The 23054-nt window shown below is 31.5% G+C and overlaps 2 protein-coding genes across 2 annotated transcripts in view; one reads left to right on the top strand and one right to left on the bottom strand.

Annotated features, from left to right (window-relative positions):
* The window catches only part of LOC133191643 (integrator complex subunit 4-like), a 71743-nt gene that overhangs the window by 4532 nt on the left and 44157 nt on the right, over positions 1-23054 (top strand). The gene's annotated exons all lie outside the window — the stretch shown is intronic.
* LOC133191651 (steroid 17-alpha-hydroxylase/17,20 lyase-like) lies at positions 197-22952 on the bottom strand. The gene is made up of 8 exons (XM_061327398.1): positions 22890-22952; positions 13475-13720; positions 7687-7889; positions 7094-7340; positions 6442-6640; positions 5851-6006; positions 1944-2048; positions 197-816 (listed from the first exon to the last, which is right to left on the bottom strand). Exons 1-8 carry the CDS (start codon positions 22902-22904, stop codon positions 494-496), a joined length of 1494 nt encoding a protein of 497 aa, XP_061183382.1. The 5' UTR covers positions 22905-22952; the 3' UTR covers positions 197-493.

The following is a 23054-nucleotide window of genomic DNA, read 5'->3' as shown; positions in this document are numbered from 1 at the left end:
TTTGAAAAAAAGTATATACAGGCTAAAACACCAAATGATATACATATTAGAAAAAATACTGAGCTGATTATCAAGTCTCATTTTAGCTGCAGAACTGTAGCTCTCTGCTTGAGAAAATTCCAATAGATAAAGCAGCTTTATCTGTCCAAATTTTCTCAAGAAGAGAGCTACAGTTCTGCAGCTAGTCTCATTAGGCTCTTATTCTCATTTACACCAAATGTCATATGATAAAGCAGGATACGTGTATCATTTCATGGTAAATAATTCTTATTCATTGTTGTTGATGTCTCTGTAAGATTGAAATACAGTCAAACCTCGTCATCTCAAACTTGATGGGACAGAGAAAAAACTTCGAGATATCTGATGATTCGAGATATCGAGGGTAAAATATTTAAAGACTAAGTGGCTTGGATTTCCAAATCAGTTCCACATATCCATGGTATTTGAGATATCATTGTTCAAGATACCAAAGTTCAACTGTACAGCTAAAAAGTTAACTGCGTTTTTGGAAGATCAGCTTGAATTTTGGGGGCTCGATAACCAATTGGGTATGGCCTCTCATGTCAGGTTCCTCATCAGGCGGAAGGGAAACATGGAATTTATTTACAGTATTGCAGAGAAATGAAAACAAACAAGCCCTGGCTATTTGACTTCCAATGCAAGGCCGACGGCCATATCCATAGATGATAAAGCCTGGAATGTTTGGTGAATGTAGATTTTTAAGCTCAAGAAATCGTTCTGGTTGAAATTCATGTGGCTGGGACCAATATTTTTCATTGTGATTTATGCTCCAAAAGTTTGGAAAAACTGTCGTACCTAGTTAAAAAAAAAACAACACAAAAATGCTACATTAATTGTAGTATTTAGTAATACATAAATTAAAACATTGATTTCTTATTTTTGGATGTCATATAACAGCGCCTGGCTGTCCTGGCAAATTGGGTACCACACATTATTGCGGTATGATAATTTGTCGGCACGGACAGGTGCTATTATACGACTAATGACATTCAAAAATAAAAATTCAATACTTATTTTTACAGTATCTAATTTTCTCTCTTCATAAATATTAATTTCAATCATCTTTATTTTAAATTAAGAACCTTTCAAAACTGGTTTGGTTAAGACATGTAAGAGCCATTTTGACATGTAAAGATAAATAACACAAAGGAATATTGCAAGGGGAGAAAAAAGACAAATTAATTTTAAACATTCATTTGTTATATTTTCACAATAATTTAATAGGGTAATTGACTTTAAATAAATTGAGCCAAAGCAGTATATATTTTGGTGTTCCTAGTGTATTGAAAGTGAATGTAGTTTCTTTTTTGTATTTCCTCCACACTGGTACTGAGACAAAGTTTTGTGTGTGTTTTAGGGAGTTAAATGTTGCAGATTTCCAGTGGATTTTGTAAATAAAATTGTACTGAATGTAAATATTGTAAAATGAATGATTTTATAAATCTTTTATAAATTTAGCCACCAGAAGAAAGTTTTTGCTGAACCATAGGGATGATTGAATTTTTATCATTGGGTTTACTGATTGATTGTATTGACCTTCTAATAGCCAATGAATTCTTATCATATAGATGCACATGGGGTAGATTTTATTTTTTATTATTTAAGTACCCATTTATATCTTTCATATTCTTTTTATACAAATTGCTCAAATTTTTCATATTGTTAATGCTAATGTGAGGACAAAACAATATTTTTCAGGTTTATACAATCAAATTTAATTTCTACAATACCAATGCATGTTTATCTATTGACTTTATTTTATATAGATGATGATTCTTTAATTATTTTTTTTTGGGGGGGGGGGGGGGGTATGAAATTTTCCTTTATCAATTTTTAATGGGGCAGAACTCTGCAAGCAGGAATTGGAATTGAAAAATGAATTTATCATATGGATAGATTTATAAGAGTGTACAAGTGTTAACCTTTAGGGATGGTGAATCCATTAACATGGATATCGGCAGAGGCGGTTCTGGGAATTCCAAAATAAGATGTGCTGACAAATCGCATGGTCTCCTTGTAAAAGGCAGCTGCAAACAAAAAACAAAGTTTTACAACAAATTGTATTAATAATGGAATATCTAGGGTTGATAAAAATGTTTTCTCATTGAATCATCAGTATTTAAAAGCTCCAAATTTTCATATACAAGGAGTACCCTTATCTATTGTAAATAATGCCTGAAAATTTTATTATTTTGAATACATGTACATATGTACATGTATTATATGAAGTAGAGAAATGCTTGGTAATGCATTACATAAGTAATGTCACATAAACATCCTTACAAGATAAGCTGTTACAAGTATCTAAGTGATAGGAAATATGCCTCACAAGGTCTTTGCACAGTAAAAAGGACTGAGATTGCAAGGTCCGCATTTGCGCAATAAGACCAAGGGTAGGCATATTTCTTGATATTCAGTCAAAAACCTTTTTATTACATATTTTAATGTTCATATTTTTTTTTTAAATTCATATGAACAAAGTCTTTCTGGAGTTTTTTGTTGTAAATCCTTACAACATTAGTAATGACACTTAATGTAAAAAATTCTTAAAAGTGATGTCTCAAACACCTAAGTACATGTATTGATAAAAAGAAGTCCACAGACATTAACAGTGTGGGTTGATATGGCTCTGTAAAAGCCCAGATCTTTCTATACAATATATTGATAAATGTATGCATCATCCCTTGGCACCTTTAGTTGCTGCCCCCCCCCCCCCCCCCCAAAAAAAAAAGAAAGAAATGTTATCATAGAATCTGAATATTGAAAAGAAAATTACAATTACAGGTTAACATTTTTTTTTAAATTATGACCTACAGAATATCAAATTTGGAAATATTATAAAGTAAAGAAGCAAAATCTTTCATCATACTATTTTAGTAACTCATTGGAAATTAGAATCATTATAGTACTCAAAGTTCTGTAAGCTGGGCTCATTACGTAAGATAATAAAAATTAAAGGATTTAGTGACATCTAAAATAAAAAAAAACAAAAAAAAAACAAAAATCCATTGGAAAATGAGATGTGTTTGTGAAACACAGCACATTTTAGATCAGAGGTTGGTCTCTATGCAGAATAGTGAGAAACAGCTTAAACTTTTGGCCATTTTTGAAGAAATTTCAGGATTTAAGGATAATGATGCATTTCATGATGTCATAATACATGGACTAGCGAGAAAATTACATCATTTTTATTAGGTGTGCAGTCACCAAGGGTCCAAGCGAAATTTAATGTATTTTCAACTAAAATTGAGCAGGTTCAATTTTTTTAGAAATTTACAGGGCCAAAAAAGGCCCTAAGTGAACCTTTTTCTTTTAAAAGAAATCATTTGATGTTTATACATATGCATTACTACTTACATCCATTATTTTTGTAATATACCTCATATGTTCTCAAACACTGTACACTTGCTTATCATCTGTAAGTAGAATCCAAACTGTTCTGTTCAACTTTTATCACATCATATTATGTTAGCAGTTTTTTGCTATTAACTGAACAGATGTTGAATTTTGTAGAATGTAATACTGTATGTGTACTTAAATTGATGCATTCAAATTTTAGTGCAGTCACCAGTATGAAGTAGTTGACAAAGATATGAATTAGCACTACTAATTTACTACTCAAATAGATAAAACAAGAATTTTATTTTTGTTTTTGAAAAATTAGTTTACACATATATTTTATGCAGTCAAGTAAAATAAAGCTTGTCCACCTGGCCAAATTTAGCCTTAGGGTACAATGTAGGTTGAAGTTGACTGTCTGTTTTAACAACTTTAATTAATAAAGCAATCATGCCAACAAAATTTAAGGCTCATTATCACCATCCAGGGTGTCATTCATCATTCGTGTAAGGAAGTTGACATCATAAGCATATACATACACACTTCACAAGTGTTATATGCTATAACTAATCCTAAGGGTTGTCTACTTTTGGTGAAATTCATGAGATATTTATTAATAAGCCACATTGTGTATCGTATAGAATCAGGATAGGGCCACGTAGTTCACTTTCGCACCATTGAGCATTAATTGACTAAAGGGTTGATGGTGCGATAATGTGATGACAATGAAGCAATGGCATATTGATGCGATGGTGCGATAGCGTTGATGCGATGGCTTGACAATGCAATGACGATTGTGTGATACAGGCACATTGGAGCAATAGTGAACATCATTTCATCATCATACCACCCTGCCATTGTCATCGCACTATCAAGTCATCATTATCTCAGTATCGCATTATTGCTTCATCATACCATTGCATCATCGTCATTGCATTGTCATGCCATCGCATCATCTTCATTGCACCACTTCATCGTCATCGCATTATCGCATCATCGCACTATCAACCCAAACTTTGATGATGCAATAGTGAACTACATGGCCCTACCAGATTCCATGGTATCAGGCTGTAATTTTAGATTCCTGAAATGAATCAAAGTTTTCAGTTTTTTAAAAATATTCTTTCTTAATAGACAGCCTAATGCTACAAATTGTCAAGGTATACGATTGGCAGATTTGTGTTATGAATAACAAATTTCATTTAATGGAATTGAATTTAAAACAAATTAAATATCACATAGAATTACCCACATGTATCAGGTGAATATACGTCCATCCACACTTGGATTGGGCTCAGTTTTGAACTCTTAAAAATGGTAGATTGGATAGCCAGACACATGAGTATGAATTGACAAAATTTCTCTATTGTATTTATTTATCATGAATTAGTGAATCATTGTCTGTACCAAAGCTGCTCAAATTTGAAGACCACTATTTAAAGTACACATACAGTAATTTGAATTATTATATAGTCAATTTATAGTCCCTGTATAATCTATACCAATGCAAAAAGTTCATAAAACTACATACTTAGTCTAGTTGGATTTGAAACTATTCACCAAAGGTTATTGAGATGCCCCAAACAACATTGTAAACGGTTTGAGCCATCTGTGTATCTGAGCTTAATTTTTTTTTTTTTGCAAGTCTATTGCTGGATATCTAAACATTTCAAAAGGAGATGATATGTCTTACACTGTGAACGGACAACATGGGAGTTATATAACTTGTAAGCTGGACATTTTTTAATCTTTCTGTGATGGAAGTTTGTTTATAAAAATGATGTTCCATGCAGCCTTTAATGTCTTAGTCATTCAAATATGGACTGTATAATAAAACAATTATGGACTCCTTTGGTGGTTTAATATGGTTTGATATTCCCCAGAAAAATATCAATTTTGACCTCAGCTTTGCTTTAGTCAATATTGATATTTTTCTGGTGAATATCAAAACATATTAACCATGCACCTAAAGAGTCCATTATTGTATAAGATGCTTTTAGGAAAAATGTATGAGTGAAAAATGTGTGCAAACTAATAGAAATTAGCAATCTTAAAAATCTGATGGAAAATTATGGTGTAGAGTTGTTATTCTATATGTCATTGCCTTGCCAGTGAGATCAAATCATCAGTTTGTGTAACGTCATGTGATAGTCACTCATTTTGATACAAAACTGCATAGTAATTTATAAGGTAAAAATAGGAGTAAATATAGAAAATTGGACACAGACCATTGTTGTGAGATTTGAAGTCCATACAGTGCTGAGAGTCTGATGACTAGATAAGGAGCAGAAAGATTTCATTGTCATATACAGCTGTATAGGTCAGAAATATTGGGCATTTTAAAGTAGCTTAATTTACATGTATTTATTTAAAAAAAAAACTGTCAAGACTTGGAAGAAATCGAATATCACCTGGGTATATTCTTAAATGAATATAGACACAATTTCAATTTCAGGCTTTGTCTTGAAAATTCTTTTATCTACGACTTACTTGTATATGGGAATTTTTGTTTGTTGTGAAATTGTACGAAGTCGGTTGGTACTATGTCATTATTTCGCAGCTCTCTCAGTATTTTCTCTTGGCAGTCCTGATGCTTTGCTGTGTACAGCAGTAACCATAGTAAGTTGGATGACAGAGTTTGTTCCCCTACAAAACAAGTCAGTATTTATAAACATGGTAAAGCTAGCATGCTAGCTCGCTTAATTATCTGAAAATGCCAGTCTTTGTACCTTCGACTTGGAGCAGCATTATTGGCCCTTGTTGTAGTGTGCGATTAACAGTAAAACATGGTTACAGCAAGCATGCTTATGATGGATTCACACTTACAACAAAATGATTTTCATTCCCTGTATAGTTTTTAAAAGTATTATGAACATGTCTGATATAAGAAATTATATTAATGACGAATTAAATTGTTCAACTCTGGCACAAATCCTAGGTCTTAAAAGAATACATCCCCTTCATTTCAAAATAAGTATTTGCTCCAATCTAATTCTTTCTAAGTGCCCTGTGCACTTAATAGAACATATTATATAGTTATACCAGAAATGTTCATGTTTGAAGTGAGAAAGTAATTTATACCTCCAACAATCAATGTAAATATGGACATCAGAAAATTTTGGGGTAGAAGGAATTCTTTCCTTTGTTTTTGTCGGAATTTCATACTGTCATGTTCATCTTCCTCCAATTCCTTTATTATCATATCCATAATGTCTAGTGCATGGCCATCGAAATTTCTTTTGTGGCTTTCAAATTCATCATTTAGAAATCTTTCTTTAGCCTGTATGAAGTAAATATGTGTAATAAGAAATAAAAATTTATTTTTATTAAAATTAAATGAAATAAGTAATTTTGAAGGTGCATTTGAGATAAGTCAGTTATCAGGGGTTGAAATTTTCCTGGAAAACCCACTAGCCCAGGGGCTATTGATCAGTAAAAAATTACTAGCCCAAACCTCAAACTAACTAGCCCAACAATTTTTATACAAAATGAAAACATAACAAATTAAAGTTTCAAACGCTTTGGTGACAGAAACAAATTAAATTAGTTCTTAGTCAAAAGAAATCCATCTACATAGAAAAGCAAAAGTACACTGACAAGATTTTTTTCTGTTCTGCTAGTCCGACGGACTATCATTACATTTAAATTAGCTATCCCGAGTCTTAAAATGACTAGCCCCGGGCGTCGGGCTACTGTATATTTCAACCCCTGAGTTATGCTATATTTCATGTACCTTTTTTAAGTTCCTGTAATTTGGATAAAATGGCAGACTGATATACTGTAAACCAGGGATTAGATTGATGAGGTTCACGGGTTGGAGACCCTTCATTGTCTCCTCATTTAACCAAAGAATGAGCTGCAGTTTAGGGTCATCCGCTGAGGCATATTCGTGTCCAAAAATAAACCTGCCCATGGTCATCAAAACAGCTGTACGAATTTCTGTCTCTGGTAAAATAGGCTCACCCTTTTTACCTTCAAGTCTGCAATGAAAAACGGACAAGTCACTTAACATTTACATAATTGCAAATAAGCTAGATTACAACAAAATAAATGAACAAATGTTCAGTATAGTACAATGAATATATGCTATAGACAGTTGTTTTTTATTGAAATCTTACTTAAGCAATTTCTGCAACAGCCTGATTTTTTTCATAGATATATACCGGTATACATGTATTGAGGTATTGTATAAACTCCATTTGAAGTACATGTCTTATTCATGATTTACTATTTATGCAGAGTAATTCTGACTGTTCACTAAAACTCTTTCTGTGATGTGTGTACTACAGTACTGTATGTAGATGATAGAAAGTATATCAAAGGTACATTTTGAATAAGTGTTCCTCAGAATTCTGTAAAATATTGTCCAGCTGAGTTTGTATCAGTTTACTGATGCTACTGTAGATTATTCTGGTGTGGAGCTTCCATGTGAAATCATAGGGTCGAGAACCGATACCATGGCCTTCCTTAGATAATACATCAAAGAATGGTAATCGTGGTCTGTCTGCCAAATACTCCGAGCTAAGCAACTGAAAGTAATCAAGTCTTAGTTAATCCAAATTGTAATATCTGTTTATTTATTTTTGAGCTGAAGGTTGACATATTACATGTAAAGATTGATTGATTGTATGTTGATTTATGTCCCATTGGAGAATTTTTCACTCATATAGAGATGTCACAATATATATGTTCCGTCAAGCGCTTCAAATTTAGACCTTTACACGGCACTCAGGGCCATTGAGCAGTGAGGGTTCTTTATCATGCCAATGCCTACCATGAGACGTGGTCTAGGTTTTTAAGGTCTCATCCGAAAGTCCCGCAACTTTCACTTCAAAGTGCTGAGCATTTGGTGAAGGAACAGTTGCTACTTACATGTAAAGAAAATTTGCTGTGAAATAAATATCTATACTACAACTATATAAAGCTTGTAAAAAGAAAATGTTGAATTACTTTTTGAAAAAGCTTGTAATCATGCTACAAATGAAGACCAATGAAGACCATTGCTACTTTGCAATATTTTTTGTCTAGTAAAAAATTACCTCCTTGAATAACTGATGGGCTTCAAATCAGTATTTGTATGATAATACACTTGTGAAGCTTTAACTTGAGTAAATTTTTAAATGCATTCAGCAAGGATTGTCTTTTTTTTTTTTTAACCTTATCCTGGTTTTCTCCCAATGAACTTGTACCTAATTCACTGGATTTTTCACATTTTTTCTGTCACATTTTTCATGTTTATCTGAGGGTAGCTATAGCTGTACAGGCTTCTGATTGGCTGAGGAAATTCACATATTCTTTTGTGTATGTGGATATCATATTTTAATTGCCATTCTTGCCTTTATTACAGGTATTTGGGGAATGTACCTGTATGTACTATTATAACAGACTGGCACAGGTCAGGCTTGGGATAATGCTAAATGTAATGGGAATACATGGTAAACTAATTCCAATGTACAGTAATCAAAATTACATTGTGAATAGAGTGCCAATAAAATATACAATATTCCTAGTTATGTAGCAATTCAATTTATGGATCTTTTTGTGAAGTTCTAAAAATACAAATTAATCCCTGTAGATCCCTTTACATGCGATAATTTTTAGACCAAATACTGTACAAGAGCCGTGAAAATATAGGAATAGTATAATAAGTGAAAATACTGTACACTGCTCATCAAACATATGCTAAAAATATTGTACAAAATATTGACCAAAAAATCTATATAAAAGGATCATTTTTATAATTACCTAAAATTTCAAATCAACAAGCGACTATTGCAGCTTTTAGAATTTCATATTCACAGCAATCCCCATCATGTACAATGTTGAATTTTGTAAAAAAAAAAAAAAAAAAAAAAAAAGACTGTCCATAGAAAAGAATGCCATGCAAATCTCTATCTTCAGTAATCTGCATTTTCTTCATGATACAGAAGCCTCTTACTCTGTGTTAGAATGGAGTCAACAATACTTGTTGTTAAGCAGAGCAAATAAGCTATGGATTAAATTTCATTTTGTTGCACTGATTTGTATCATTTTCTCTTTGAAATGTCTTAATTGTAACATATTAAGTTATAATTGAAAAACCCTTCATAAGAATTCAACCTAATAGAAGCTTGGTTATATTTTAACTTCAACATAATCATTGTGCAGATGAAGATATCTTGATTTCAGTATGAATATTTGAGTATCCTTGGCCTACTTTGAGTGCTTTTAACGTAGGTCGCGGGTTTGCTGACGTCATTAAAACTGGGTACGCAATTTATATGATTTGGGCGACTTTCTTGTGCACATTTGATTATGACGTCACAATGAAAAAGAAACCTGCGATGATTTTTGTTTTATTATTAAATTCTTCAGTATATCATTATTTAGCTATAACTTTTCTTGGAATTGGTAGTTTAGTGTTATATTATTTAAGCACCATCTTATCACAAATAATGAAGGCTTTTAACGATTTGTATTGTCGATACAATACTTAGATCTATCTTTTGTTGGAATTGGTAATTTAGTGAAGAAGGCTTATTACAATTCGAATGATCGACACTGGAAGTATTAAAAAACGTTTAATTATTTGTTATCAATCTCATCTTCTCGGGCCTTTCCTGCAAGCTTAAAAAAACAAGTGGTTGTTTTTCGGCTTGTCGGAAAGGCCCGAGAAATTGCAATTGATTTGTTTTCACTTGGTATCGCGAAACGATATGGACACAAGGTTCAACTGACCTTTTTTTCCTTTGATCGTATTTGAATTAACAGGGTTTTTTAAATTAATAAAGAAGCCATTATTTAATAAAAATTGCAATTAAATACATCTGTTACATCAAAAGATTAAACTTTATTTTTAAAAAGGGCATTTTTAACTTATATAGATCTACAAATTTATCACAAATTAAATACTGCTAAGGTACGATGAAACATATAGACAATTTTTTTAGTGACACTGACCTCCTGTTAGGGGACAACTATTTGATTCTGAGGGAGAGGGGGTGGTAAATTCTACCGAGTCAGATTGTTTATTTTCATGTCGGTGAAGGACAGATTATCTATTTCCAAAAAGAAAAAAAAACAAGGACAGATTATTTATTTATTTCTTCTTCACTGAAAAAAGTCTGACAAGCAAAAAGAAAAAAATGAAAGAAAGAAAAACATCAAAGTTGAAAACTCCCATTCCGGGGGGGGGGGGGGGGGGGGGGGGATGCTAGAACTAGTCATGGACAGATTTTTTTTCTTGCCCAGTCGAGGACAGATTATTTATTTTCAACATTTTCAATGACAAATTATTTATTTCCAAAATCTGCAAGCCCCTCCCCCCACCCCTCCCCACCCATCCCCGAATGAAATGTTCGTCCCCTAAGCAACAGCTTGCAATGCTGTTACCTACAGATTTTATTCACTCTGCTTTCCATGTCAAACTAGTAGAGTTACAGTTCTAAAAAAAAACTGGCTGTTGATAAAATTAATTTTAAATTTTTGTTCCATTTACCCCTCTGGAAATGTGGTATGTAAAATAAATATTTTGTTTAAATATATACTAAAAATATATTGTACTTAGCTGGGATATATTTGGCAGAAATTCGTAGATTTGAAGGCCTTCCTAATCTAAATAAAAACATTTTATATACTTGAATTACTTAGATTAGAGGATACCGTTTTCTGCCAGCACGCTGGAAAAGAAAAATACGCAGCCAAATGTAAGGATACGTCTAATCTACTGTTGTTTTACGTCCCTTGTGAGAATTTACTAATATAAGATGTACAAAAAACCTAATCTGAAGAGAAACATGTCTAATAATCATTCCATTGATATTGAATTATTATGATACGATTCACGGGTCACTTGGAAGCAGATAGACGTTAATTTCTTTTTTATAAAAATAATTTTATCTTATTTTTCTGCACTGAATACCAGATAGATATTCACGATGTCAAGCATGACGTCGCGATATTTTATGACGTCGTTCTTAAAAAGTTACATTTTGCGATATAAAAGCAATTATCCACATTAAATAACACGAAAACTTACCCGAAGACATATTAATTTTATCACATTGATTTATTTCAAATCAATTTTTTGTTAAAATACCAAAGGGGAAACAATTTCGTCTGCACCATTTAAAAGTTATTGATATATTTGTAAACAAAATCTTGCCCCAAAAAGAGCCGAAAACGATGTTTTTCTTATATAATTCAATAGAATACCATCAAAAATGTTACGACAACAATGGCATGTTTGAGATTTAATTACACAGAAAAGGTGCAGACGAATTTTATAAAATTTTCAGAGAATGTAAAACGAAGGTATAGGATTCATATAACTAATTTTCATGGTATGTTTTCGGACACTTTAAATGGCCTGCAAACCCGCGACCTACGTTAACATGTTTAAATAGTCTTAGACTAATTATTACGGTACAATTGTATCCCCTCGCAACGAAGTTGGAACAGATATAGTATCGGTAACACACTTGTGAGCGCATGTGTGGGTGAATGGGTGCATAATGGAAGTGATGTAATTTACACTGGGATCAATGGCATTTGCTGAATTGAATATTTGTTGTCATTCTAACTTGTTTTTAGCTCTACTGGTCAGAGACTAGAAAAGCTTATGCAATAGGAAGATGTCTGTAGTCATCTTTCTGTCTGTAAACAATTTTTCAAAATGCTACCTCTCCTACAGTTTTGGTCTGATTTCAATATAATTTAGCACACAAATCGACTACACTAAGATACATATTTCAGTGCATTGATTTTTTAAAATCTCAAGTGAGCTTTTCTGATCACCTGTTGTCCGGCGTCCATCCGTCTGTTTGTAAATATTTCACATTTCAACTTCTTTTCAAGAACCACTGGGCCAATTTTAACCAAAGTTGGTACAAAACATACCTGGGTGAAGGGGATTCTAAATTGTTAAAATGAAGGACCAAGCCTCCTTCCAAGAGGAGATAATCAAGAAAAGGCAAAAATAGGGTTGGGTCATTAAAAATCTTCTTCTCAAAAACCACAGGACCAGAAAAGCTGAAACTTATGTGGAAGCTTCCTGAGGTAGTATAGATTTTAAATTCTTCAAATCATGCCCCCAGGGATAGGGTAGGGCCACAATAGTGAATCAAAGTTTTATATTGATATATATATATATATATGAAAAATCTTTTAAAAAATCATGTTCTCAAGAACCACTGGACCAGGAAAGCTGTAACTTATGTGGAAGCTTCTTAACGTAGTGTAGATTCTAGATTGTTCAAATCATGGCCCCTGGAGGTAGGGTAGGGCCACAATAGGGAATCAAAGTTTTACTTTGATATATATGAAAAATTTGGAAAAAATATGATGCAAAACAGCAGGGCGGAAGTGACTCAGGTGAGCGTTGTGGCCCATGGGTCTCTTGTTATGCCCAGCCATGAATTTGGCTGGGGCATATAGTGTAATATAGTTTACAGATATCATCTCATACCTAGTGTATTATAGGTGGAGAAATTATGAACTCTGTTGCAGGGGTTTCGGAGTTTATTTGCAAAATTTATTAATTTTTAAGTATAGAAGTGCAAACCAGTAGAGCTACAGTCTCATCAGAGACTTCTGGTTTAGTATTAGCTCACCTGAGCTGAAGGCTCAAGTGAGCTTTTCTGATCAAAAAGTGTTTGATGTTCATCTTTCTGTTTGTCTGTTTGTTATCTGTTTTGTGTTGTGTTTTTGCAAACTTATCACATTTTTGACTTCTTCAAATCATGACCCCCTGGGGTAGGGTTAGGCCATAATATGTGATCAGAGTTTTAAATAAGATTATAACTATAGGAAAAAGAATCACAACGATGCTGACAAAGAACAGAAAAGTCATAGTTACTCAGGTGAGGCCCATGGGCCTCTAGTTAAACACCTATTTCTATATAAATACACATTGTTACATGATCAAATCTATTACAAACATTGATAAATGATCAAATCTATTAGAAAGCCCTTTATGTGTTATGAGAATGACTAACCTGCATATATGGCATTTACTATCATTTCTTTGGGGCAGGGGATTTTGTAACCTTGAAACATTTATTATTTGCATTTTGTAAATCCATTAATTAGCATCAACATTTTGAATGAAGTAATGAAAAGTTAGCACATTACATACCTGTTTTGCAAGTTCAGGATCCACCACGTAAACAAATCTTTCTTGCATCCCAAGACGTAAGCTTAAGATGCCACCATACTTGGCAGCCATATTTTGGACACTCTTGTAAGGTTCTCGACCCAGCAAGTGCAATCCCCCTATAATAGGCAGGGAGAGTGGCCCAGGGGGTAGTCTTTTGAATTTGATGAGATATAGGTCATCCAATAGGGTACAGAAAAGGAGGAACAGCAGAACAAAGGAAATGACCTGTGGTAAATTTAGGGGAATTAGAGAATCTTATCCCAGCACTAAATATGGTGTAGCTGATTTTTGAAAATAATGTTTTCTGTCAAAAAAATATTTAACTTTTGATAATTCAGTATGTAAATTAAACCCTTAGATTTATGATCAATGAGACTAAATTCAAGGCACTTGATTTTATCATCAGAAATTTCTGTACTATGGAGTAGCCCGGGTATAATACATGATAAAGAAATACCGTAGTTTTTTTGTTTGTTAATTTTTTTAACCAGACAATAATATAAAAATAATGTAACACAAATATGAGTATATGATACAAGTTTATAAACCTTTATTTTTAGTCATTGAAATACAATCTTAATATCAAAATGTGAAAATTTCAACACACACCAAAATTTTATTCGGTGGATCTTCAATATATCTCTTTTAAAATCTGGTTTCATCATTTAAAGATTGATATAAGGTCTTCATTATTTTTTTTAATGAATTTTTATCTCTCTCTCCCCCCTTCCCCCCATGAAATGGTTGAGGCATTATTTCTAGTGCTGCCCCTTTCCATCTATTATTCCATCATCAGTGTCATTCCATCATAGTAAGTTTTCCTGTAGATAATGAATTGATTTTTGGTCTGCCTCTTTATATTGATGGCTTACAGATCAAGGTCAAGTTTCATATAGAGTGACCAATTTTCACAAAAGCTTTTGCCAGGGTTAGACTTTGCTTTTTTCTAATTATACACTGTTTTCGAGACAGTTTTAGCTCACCTAAACCAAAGATGAGAGCTTTTCTGATCAAAGAGTACCTGGCTTTGGTCTTAATTGATTTAAATTTGTTCAAATCATGGTACCCTTGGTAGGATTGGGCTACAATAATTGATCGAAGTTTTACACAGGAATATATAAGAAGAATTTTCAAAATTTTTAAAAAGAATAGCAAGGCGGCCATGATAAATTGTATAAATTTGTAAATAGTCTCAGATTGTGTAGATTCAAATTTGTTCAAATCAAGGTCCCAGGGGATAGGGTAGCTGCATGGATCTTATTAGGGAGTCAGAGTTAAACATGGAAATGAATAGGAATAAATCTTTAAAAACTTCTTAAGGGGATGGAAGTTTTACATTTGAATACACGTGTATGAAAAAATCTTGAAAAATATTTGTCTCAAGTACAGCAGATCCATGTTTCATTATAAATATGCAGGCATCCTCAGATCAGTGCAGAATCAAGTTTTTTCAAACCAATTGGGCCCTTGGGGGTAGTATAGCACAGCTAGGCTCTTGTTTCATATACAGGGCACCCCTTATTTTTTACCACAAGGTACATGTACCTTACTCAATTTCAGACACCCCCACTTCAAGCCAGTATTTTATTTAATTATTAATCATTTACCTATTGTAAGAAGATGTGTTCACTTCTAGAGACTTAGGTAGGTAATTTTTGAGACATAAATGAGCTGTTTACAATAAAGAGGCTAGACTTATATAAGGATGTCTGGAACAATATATTTGAAAAGAAAAAGTCCCTAGAAGTGAACAATGTCTTATTAAAGTAAGTAAATGATTAATAAATTAATAAAATACTGGCTTGAAGTGGGGGTGCCTGAAATTGAGTAAAGTACCTTGTGGTAAAACTAAGTAGGGGTTGCCCAGTATATGAAACAAGTGCCTGAGTAGAATAGGGTGAAAATAAAGGATTCACATTTTACATAGGAATATATTAGGGAAAAAAACTTTGAAAGTGTTCCTCATAAGAAAAGCAGGGCTATGATTGATGAAACTGATATGCAGAAATTCTCAGGTTGTGCAGATTTAATTTTGTTCACACAATATGGGGTGCACATTTTGCATGGGAATATAATAGGGAAAAAATCTTTTAAAAATCTTAATCTCAGCAGGGTTATGATTAACCATATTAATATTCATGCATGCATCTTAAGGTAGTGCAGATTCAGGTTTATTGAAATTATTGCCACAGGAGGTAGGATGAGGCCTCATTTACTGTTTATATTTTTTTTGTAAGAATATAGAGAGAAAATCTTTTTAAAATCTTCTCAAGAACAGCATGGTCAAGGTGAATCAAGTGAGTGTTGTAGCCCATGGGCCTCTTGTTTTTTTTTTTACTTTTTATATTTTGTGTAAGAACATTGAGAGAAAGAATAAAACTTATAAGAATCTTTTTCTCAAGAACATTACATAGTCAAGGTGAATGGGGTGAGTGTTGTAGCCCATGGGCCTCCTGTTTTTGCTGGCCAGATAATGAACTGATTTTTGGTATGTCTCTTTTTATTAATTTGGAGAACTAGTTCAAATTTCACTTTGCTTGACCCATTTTCAGGAAAGTTATTGCTCCTTGACTTCTTTGAAAATGTCTAATTACTGGTATTCACTGTTTTCCTGACATTTTTTGCTGAGCTTGAAGATAATGAGCTCATATTTGATATATTGTCTCTATATATAGTTGACTTGGAGATCAAGTTAGAGTTTCACATCCATTGACAAATTTTCAAGAATGTTATCATCCTAAGTCATTGAAAATTCCTAATTATAATTCACCGTTTTCCACACTCTTGCAGTGTTTGAAGTTGATCACCATTTTCACACAGCTGAAGTATGCTGTAGTATCGTTAACTGACTCAAGAAAATGAAAACACCAATATGATGTTCTATTTTTGTTCCATTTCCACCCTTTGTTATTTTCAAATCTTTTGACTTCAACATATATATACTTAACACTTGCATGTCAGCGGGGGCATTCATGTCACACTGACACAATTAGTTTTGTGTATTTTCAGTGAAAATGGAAAATTGTTTTGTTTGCAAATAAGATGCTTGAGATCTGTTAGTTAATGCATTATATTTTGATCTAAAAAATATGTCAAGAAGAGTCAAATAGCCATTTTATTTTATTAAGCTCAACTGTGTCCATTATCTGTCTTCGTCTGTCTAGCTGTCTCCATCCATAAAAAAACTTTTCAAAATGCTACACCTCCTACAGTTTTGGTCTGATTTTAATAAGAGTTAGACTGTGCAAGTAGACTATACTAAGATACATAATTCTGCTTAGCAGTTTTTGATTTTGATGAATGGTATTGACATCACTTAAAAAATAATTAGAAATTGAAATTTTTGTAAAATTCTTTCATATTGCTTCCATAAAATTTTTTTTTATTAAAAAAATTTAAATGCCTTTTTTACTCTTCTTGACAGGTATTATCAGATATTTATATTATGCATTGATTAAAAGAAAATGTTTATATCTATAGTGCCATATATGCAACCAAAAAGAATTTATTTTCTCTGAAAATTGAAAAAAAAAAGAATGAATTAATTAAAAGCTTGTATTATGATGAAATCACATTAAAGATCTAAATGATTTTTTTGTGTGGTATAATCCTCCAAATACAGAATTGTATCCATTTTCGACACCATGTTCTGACCATCGTTGGTTACCCATGGGTGCATGATCTCATCTTCTACTTATCAACTGTGGGCAAACTCCCCAAAATATTTTCATATGTAATTAATATGCACAAGTCATTTGATTGGATGTGTACAGAATCTTGACAGCAAATCAAAAAATATATTACGTAACGTAATTATGTATGTTCAGCAATGACAAACTCTTTTCCGTAGCTAACAACCTATGTTATACGATATAACAGAACTTGGGGCAGTTTACACTTAAGCGTTAACCGCCCCAAGTTATGTTATATTGTATAACATATAGGTTAAAATAAGCTTCATTCCTTAAATATTTCGTATACAGCACAACCTCTGATCCAAAATGTGCAAATATATCATGAAAAAAACTGCTCATTAAGATTATAAAACATACTTTAATTTTTGGATCGAGGGTTGTGCTCATATTTAAATTCTTTGTTGAAGGTTCTCATATTTACCTGTTTTCTGCAAAATTCAAGAACATTGCAATATCACACAACCTGTTTTCCAGTACCTGGACTCTTTAGATACAAACTGAAAGCACCAAGTCTCTACTTTATATTGATGTTGAGAAAGGGACATAGTGTGTTAGTGGATAAATTGGTTTATCTACAGGGCCATTTTATGCATAAAGTGAGCATAGCTCTTTATACACTCTAATTAACAGACATCCTTAGGAACACTTTATATCCAATGTATGAGGTATGTATGGTGGTTATAAAGGGGAGTGGATCTTGATGTTATATTGTAATTGATAGAAGAAGCTGAGACCTGATGAAATATATCGATCGTCCTTATATAGTAAAGTTCCAAATAGCCTATGGACTTTACTATTGGGTCAATATAATTTTTTTTATCCAAATTGCTTTTAGCTCACCTGAACCAAAGATTCAGGTTTACTTAGCTTTTCTGATCACTGCATGTTTGTCCTTCTCTCAGTTTTTCACATATTTGACTTCTCTGGTACTACTGTACCAATTTCAACCAAACATAGCACAAAGCATCCTTGGTGGGTGAAGGGGATTCAAGTTGTCTCAAATAAAGGACCACGCTTTCTTGAAAATGGAGATATTTTCAATTCATTGAACCCCAAGTTAGGGTGGGGCCACAGTAGGGGATCAGATTTATTTATTTGGGAGTATGTGAGAAATAAAAAAACTTCCAAGAGTAATATGGAATCATTTTAATTCGTAGGAGTCAATGTTCGTGGGCAAGCAAAATTTCACCTGTTCTCTGGGTTACTCATTTATATGGTAGATTAAAGGAATCAATATGTTTACAAAATGATAAACATTAGTGGGGATGTAAATTCGTGGGTAAGGGTGACCCACAACATTGACGAACATTTGTCCCCCATGAACAATGATGATTCCACAGTAACAGGGCCATGCATGCTTATGGCCATATAGAGAAGCAAACATTCCTAATTTTTTCAATTCAAGGTTTTTCACCAAATCATGGACCCTGTATGGGGTTAACCTAATATGTCGAAGATCGAAGTTCACATAAGTAATGCATGCATGTATAGGGAAAAAAGATTTTGAAAATTAATAATACGTACACTCTTTGGGCTAGCTAGGATTGGAGTCACAATATTGAGTGAAAATTTTTCATGGGAACAAAGAGGGAAACAATCTTTTAAAAAACCTTCAGAAGAAGAAAAAAACAAGCAGAAAAAGGGTAATTCAGGTGAGTGTTGAGGCCCATTGGCCTCTTGTTTAATCCAAATAGTGAATATATAAAGAAAAAAGTAAATATATAAAGAAAAGAGTTTATATGTAGGAGGAATAAACTATTCTCAGCAGGTCTAAATTGAAATAGCACGAGTTTGACCTCTAACAGTCATTTCAAACATGTAGAGCTACAATCTTTTCAGAGACTTGGTCAATTTATTCAGAGCAATAATCTGTAAATTGTAATTTTATTTTTTCTTACTATAATTTTTTTTTTTAATACAGTTTTTTACCTCTGAATTGTTTTTTAAAACATTTTCTTTACATACTTTAAATTATTTCAATTTCAATTTGTTCTTCTGAATCAATTTTATATTCAAAGTGGTAATCTATTATGCAATTGTAATATTTTTTTCTTAGATTTACTAGAAGTGGAAGGTTGAAAATTAAAAAAAAAATGTTGATCAATTGAAACCTTTGATTAATTCAGTTTCAATTGAAATAAGAAAAAAAAAAACAAACAAACAAAAAACAATCACATTTAATGTCAGAGAAGAAGTCTATTTATTGAGATCGAAACATGAAAATGAGTTGTGTCCCTTTGCAAGGCAAGCCTACATGACTATTACTATTTTTATATGCATGTTGATGTCTTAATAATTAAGTGTTGTGAGTTAAATTAATAACTGAAAGTAAAACTTGTAATAAAGTGTATGATGTCAGTTTTTGACCACTACAAAATATATTATACTTCGACCATTACATGCGTGACATCAGTTTCCATCAAAAATCATTAATTATGGCTTTTATTAGTTGTCATGTAAAGCAATGGAAACCAACGTCGTCATACAATTGTAGCGGTCGGAGCAGTATATTTTGTAGTTTCCAAAAACTGACATCATACATGTAGCGATCGTAGTACAACATATTTTGTAGTGTCCAAAAACTGACATCATATATGTAGCGGTCGGTGTACAATATGATTTGTAGTGTCCAAAAACCGTAGTCCTTTCTTTTCGTTTTTTTTTTTTTTGTACTCTATACAAAATTATAAAAACATACTCAGTTTGTTAGTGTTTTCTTGTGTATTGCGCTTATGAAAGAATACCATGCAAAAATTTTATTTGATAGATCTTTAAACTATCTCTTTTAAAATGTGATTTCATCGTTGAAAGACCAATACAAGTTCTTTATATATTTATATGATTTTTATTTTGTTGGTATTTTATAAGAAAAAAAGGGAAAATTCAGCCATGGCTGCAAATGAGACACTTAATTAAGAGCTAAAAATTTGCTTTTAATGTAATGCGGATAATATAAGAATATAATAAAGAATGTCACACAAAATAAGATATGTATTTTATTTCTTTTATTAAAATTTATTTATGAAAATAAAAAAAAAGCATAGATAATATTTCTAAATTGAAGGGATAAAATCTTCAAGAAACATGACACTAATATAGAAAAGAAATGTACAACAATCATTTTTAGAACTGAATTGAAATAAATCATAAAAGAGAAATTGCTATTTTTTCAAATTTTAACCAATCCCTATCAGATACAGTTGTCACTAAGAAAATAATTTAAATCTTTAAAGTTCAATTTATATTACAAATTTATATTACTTTGTAACAATTTATATTACAAACAGACAACATAGTATTCCTATGAATAGGAATCCATTTATATAATTCTGATAAAAGTCAGTTTAATTTGAATAAGGATTTGTCCAAATTTGAAAATCAGCTATTTTTCTTAAATTTTGCAATTTCATTTTGAATTCTTGATAATTTAAGATGCAATTTTATATTTCTTTTTTATAAGGGAAAAGTTTTTTGAAGATTTGGTTTTAAAAATATTGAAATATAATGGGTTTTTTTAGTTTCATAAATACAGATATTTTTAAATTCAAATATGTACAGTGTATCTGACTCTTGTTGACATGATTTAACAGATATCTATTATATTTTGCATTAATTGATTAAAAGGAAATGTTTATAAGCTCTAATTGTTTTGTATTTGCTACCACAATATTTTTCCCATTTTCTCTGAAGAAAAAAAAAATGAATAAAAACAAATAAATAAATAATCATAAATAAATACCCTGGTAAATAAATAAATTTAAAAAAATAATGAAAAGATTGATAAAGTCATATTTGAAAAGAAATAACTCAAGACTCGATCATCAAATAAAATTTTGGTGTAGTGGGATAGTCTTAAATTTAGCGCTAAATATTCAGACACATGGTAAAGGAGTTATCAATATTACAATTGATAATGTGTCGCTACACAGGAATGTCGTATATAATAAAAAATACTTTGGCTAGCTGATAGAATGTGCGGCAGCCAAGATATCCATGAAATGTTCACGAAAAACTACAATATCACAACATGAATTGATAAATGAGGATTTATTTGCATACCATATTTTTGCTTTCCAGCTGGTCTAATTACCGGTAGAAAGTGCAGCACTTTTAATCACCCTGAACTTGGGTTTTCCGAACACTAAAATTAACCCTTACGCAGAATACCGTTCTCAATATTACTGGCTTTGGGCTTGAAAGTGTCTTTAATTCACATGTTTTATCGATTAATTTTTACAGTTGACATTCAGCAGTGACGCACTAGAAATTTTAAATTTATACATACCTGTTTTAAAAAAACAATAGATTCTTTTTTATGAAGGAAGAAAAGAGTTTTTTGCTGTGTCATGCAGAGGATTAAAAGGGCTCTTGAGGAATTGAATGTATTTCACATGTTTAATTTTTAGAATTAAGTATTTGATGGACAGAAGTTTAAATTATTTACCAAAATATATCTCAAATGGGTATTTAAATATATAATTGGAAATCAGCATTTTGATGAAATTAGTTTTAAAAGGTGTAAAAATATCTATACACAGGAAGAATTAAACTGCTGCAGTTTTAATAGCTAATATTTAATGAATATTAAAAGTGAAGATTAGATTCTCATAAGCTTTGTCATAAAAAAGTACATGAATTTGAATAGATGTATTTAATAAAATTTTTCATACATATTGAGTTATTGTAAATATCATTTTTTCGTTTAGAAAAGGATTAATTTTTTAACGTAAGGTGACGTTCAAATCATCTAGGCTCTGTATGTTTTGTATCCTGCTGTCAAAAACTTCTGAGTACCCAAATTAGACTTGAGGGTGGGGATATTTGTAATCAGTATAACTTATTTTAATGTATATATTGTTTGACATGGCCGTATGAACTTTTCATCTATATAAGTATATTCTTTGTTTGGACTCACAGCTATGAATTTTTTTGGCTTGGCATATCTCGATCAGTAGTGAGGACAGTGGTCTAACTGGAATTTCAAAGGTTACTTCACTCTGTCAATTTACTATGCACAATCAAATTGCAGTGAAAAAATATTTAGCTGAAACATATATTGTTTAAGTGTAATGAATTATGAATTTAATGAATTAATTAGTTTTATATATTTAATCTGATGATTGAAAAATAAATGAATTTAGATATGAAATGAAATATATTTATTTATTTCAATTACTATTTGATTAGTTCTATATTAATTATTATTTTTGCACTGTTTGATAATGTCTAGAATTTATTTCTTGAAACTTAAGTAATTAGATTTTAGGCTTAAACCAAGATTTAAAAAAAAAAAAAAAATAGCCTATTGGTATATAGGTAGGATATTATCTATTTATTTTTATTTTAGTTTTCTTCCAAAATAAAATTGTAGTTTTAAGCTAAAAAAATATGTAGGTGATAAATCATATGATTCATGATATTTGTTTGCCTAATCTCTTGATTTAAATCATATTTTGAACTATTTATTATATTAATTCAATTCTGAAATCAACTAGTCTTAATTAAACTATTCATTATATTAAAAAAAAGTTAAGGAGATTTGATTTTTTTTCACTAAAGGATCAATAAAAATCATACGAACATTGAAAATAATACTGAAGTTGTTTGGATTTAAAATTCTTATAATAATTTGGCTATTTTCCTTTTAAATAGTATCAGTATTTACAGACAGGAAGTCTTATTAATATTTTCATTCTTACCACAAACAGAACCATTATAAGATAATCCTTCACTGTATGATAATGTCACCCAAAGTAAAGCAAATCTTTATTAAGTGGATAAGCTGTAGTATTCTCAGTCAGTTTTATATTGGCTAATTTTTGTTGGAACTGCAGTCATGCAAATTAACTTCACTCTCCATTCTA

Source organism: Saccostrea echinata, unplaced genomic scaffold (assembly GCF_033153115.1).
Source record: "Saccostrea echinata isolate AGI-Se365-2 ecotype Australia unplaced genomic scaffold, CSIRO_AGI_Sech_v1 ptg000001l, whole genome shotgun sequence".
NCBI classification, from domain to species: domain Eukaryota; kingdom Metazoa; phylum Mollusca; class Bivalvia; order Ostreida; family Ostreidae; genus Saccostrea; species Saccostrea echinata.
Note: the sequence above shows the minus strand (reverse complement) of the source record. Positions and strands in the feature narration are given on the sequence as shown.

What these genes read in the sequence shown, in the direction of transcription:
- LOC133191651 (XM_061327398.1), bottom strand. An exon ending in ATTACAGGAACTTAAAAAAG is followed by an intron (nt 6,641 to 7,093) that starts GTACATGAAATA and finishes TACTTCATACAG; the next exon opens with GCTAAAGAAAGATTTCTAAA. An exon ending in ACAAAAATTCCCATATACAA is followed by an intron (nt 2,049 to 5,850) that starts GTAAGTCGTAGA and finishes TTTTGTTTGCAG; the next exon opens with CTGCCTTTTACAAGGAGACC.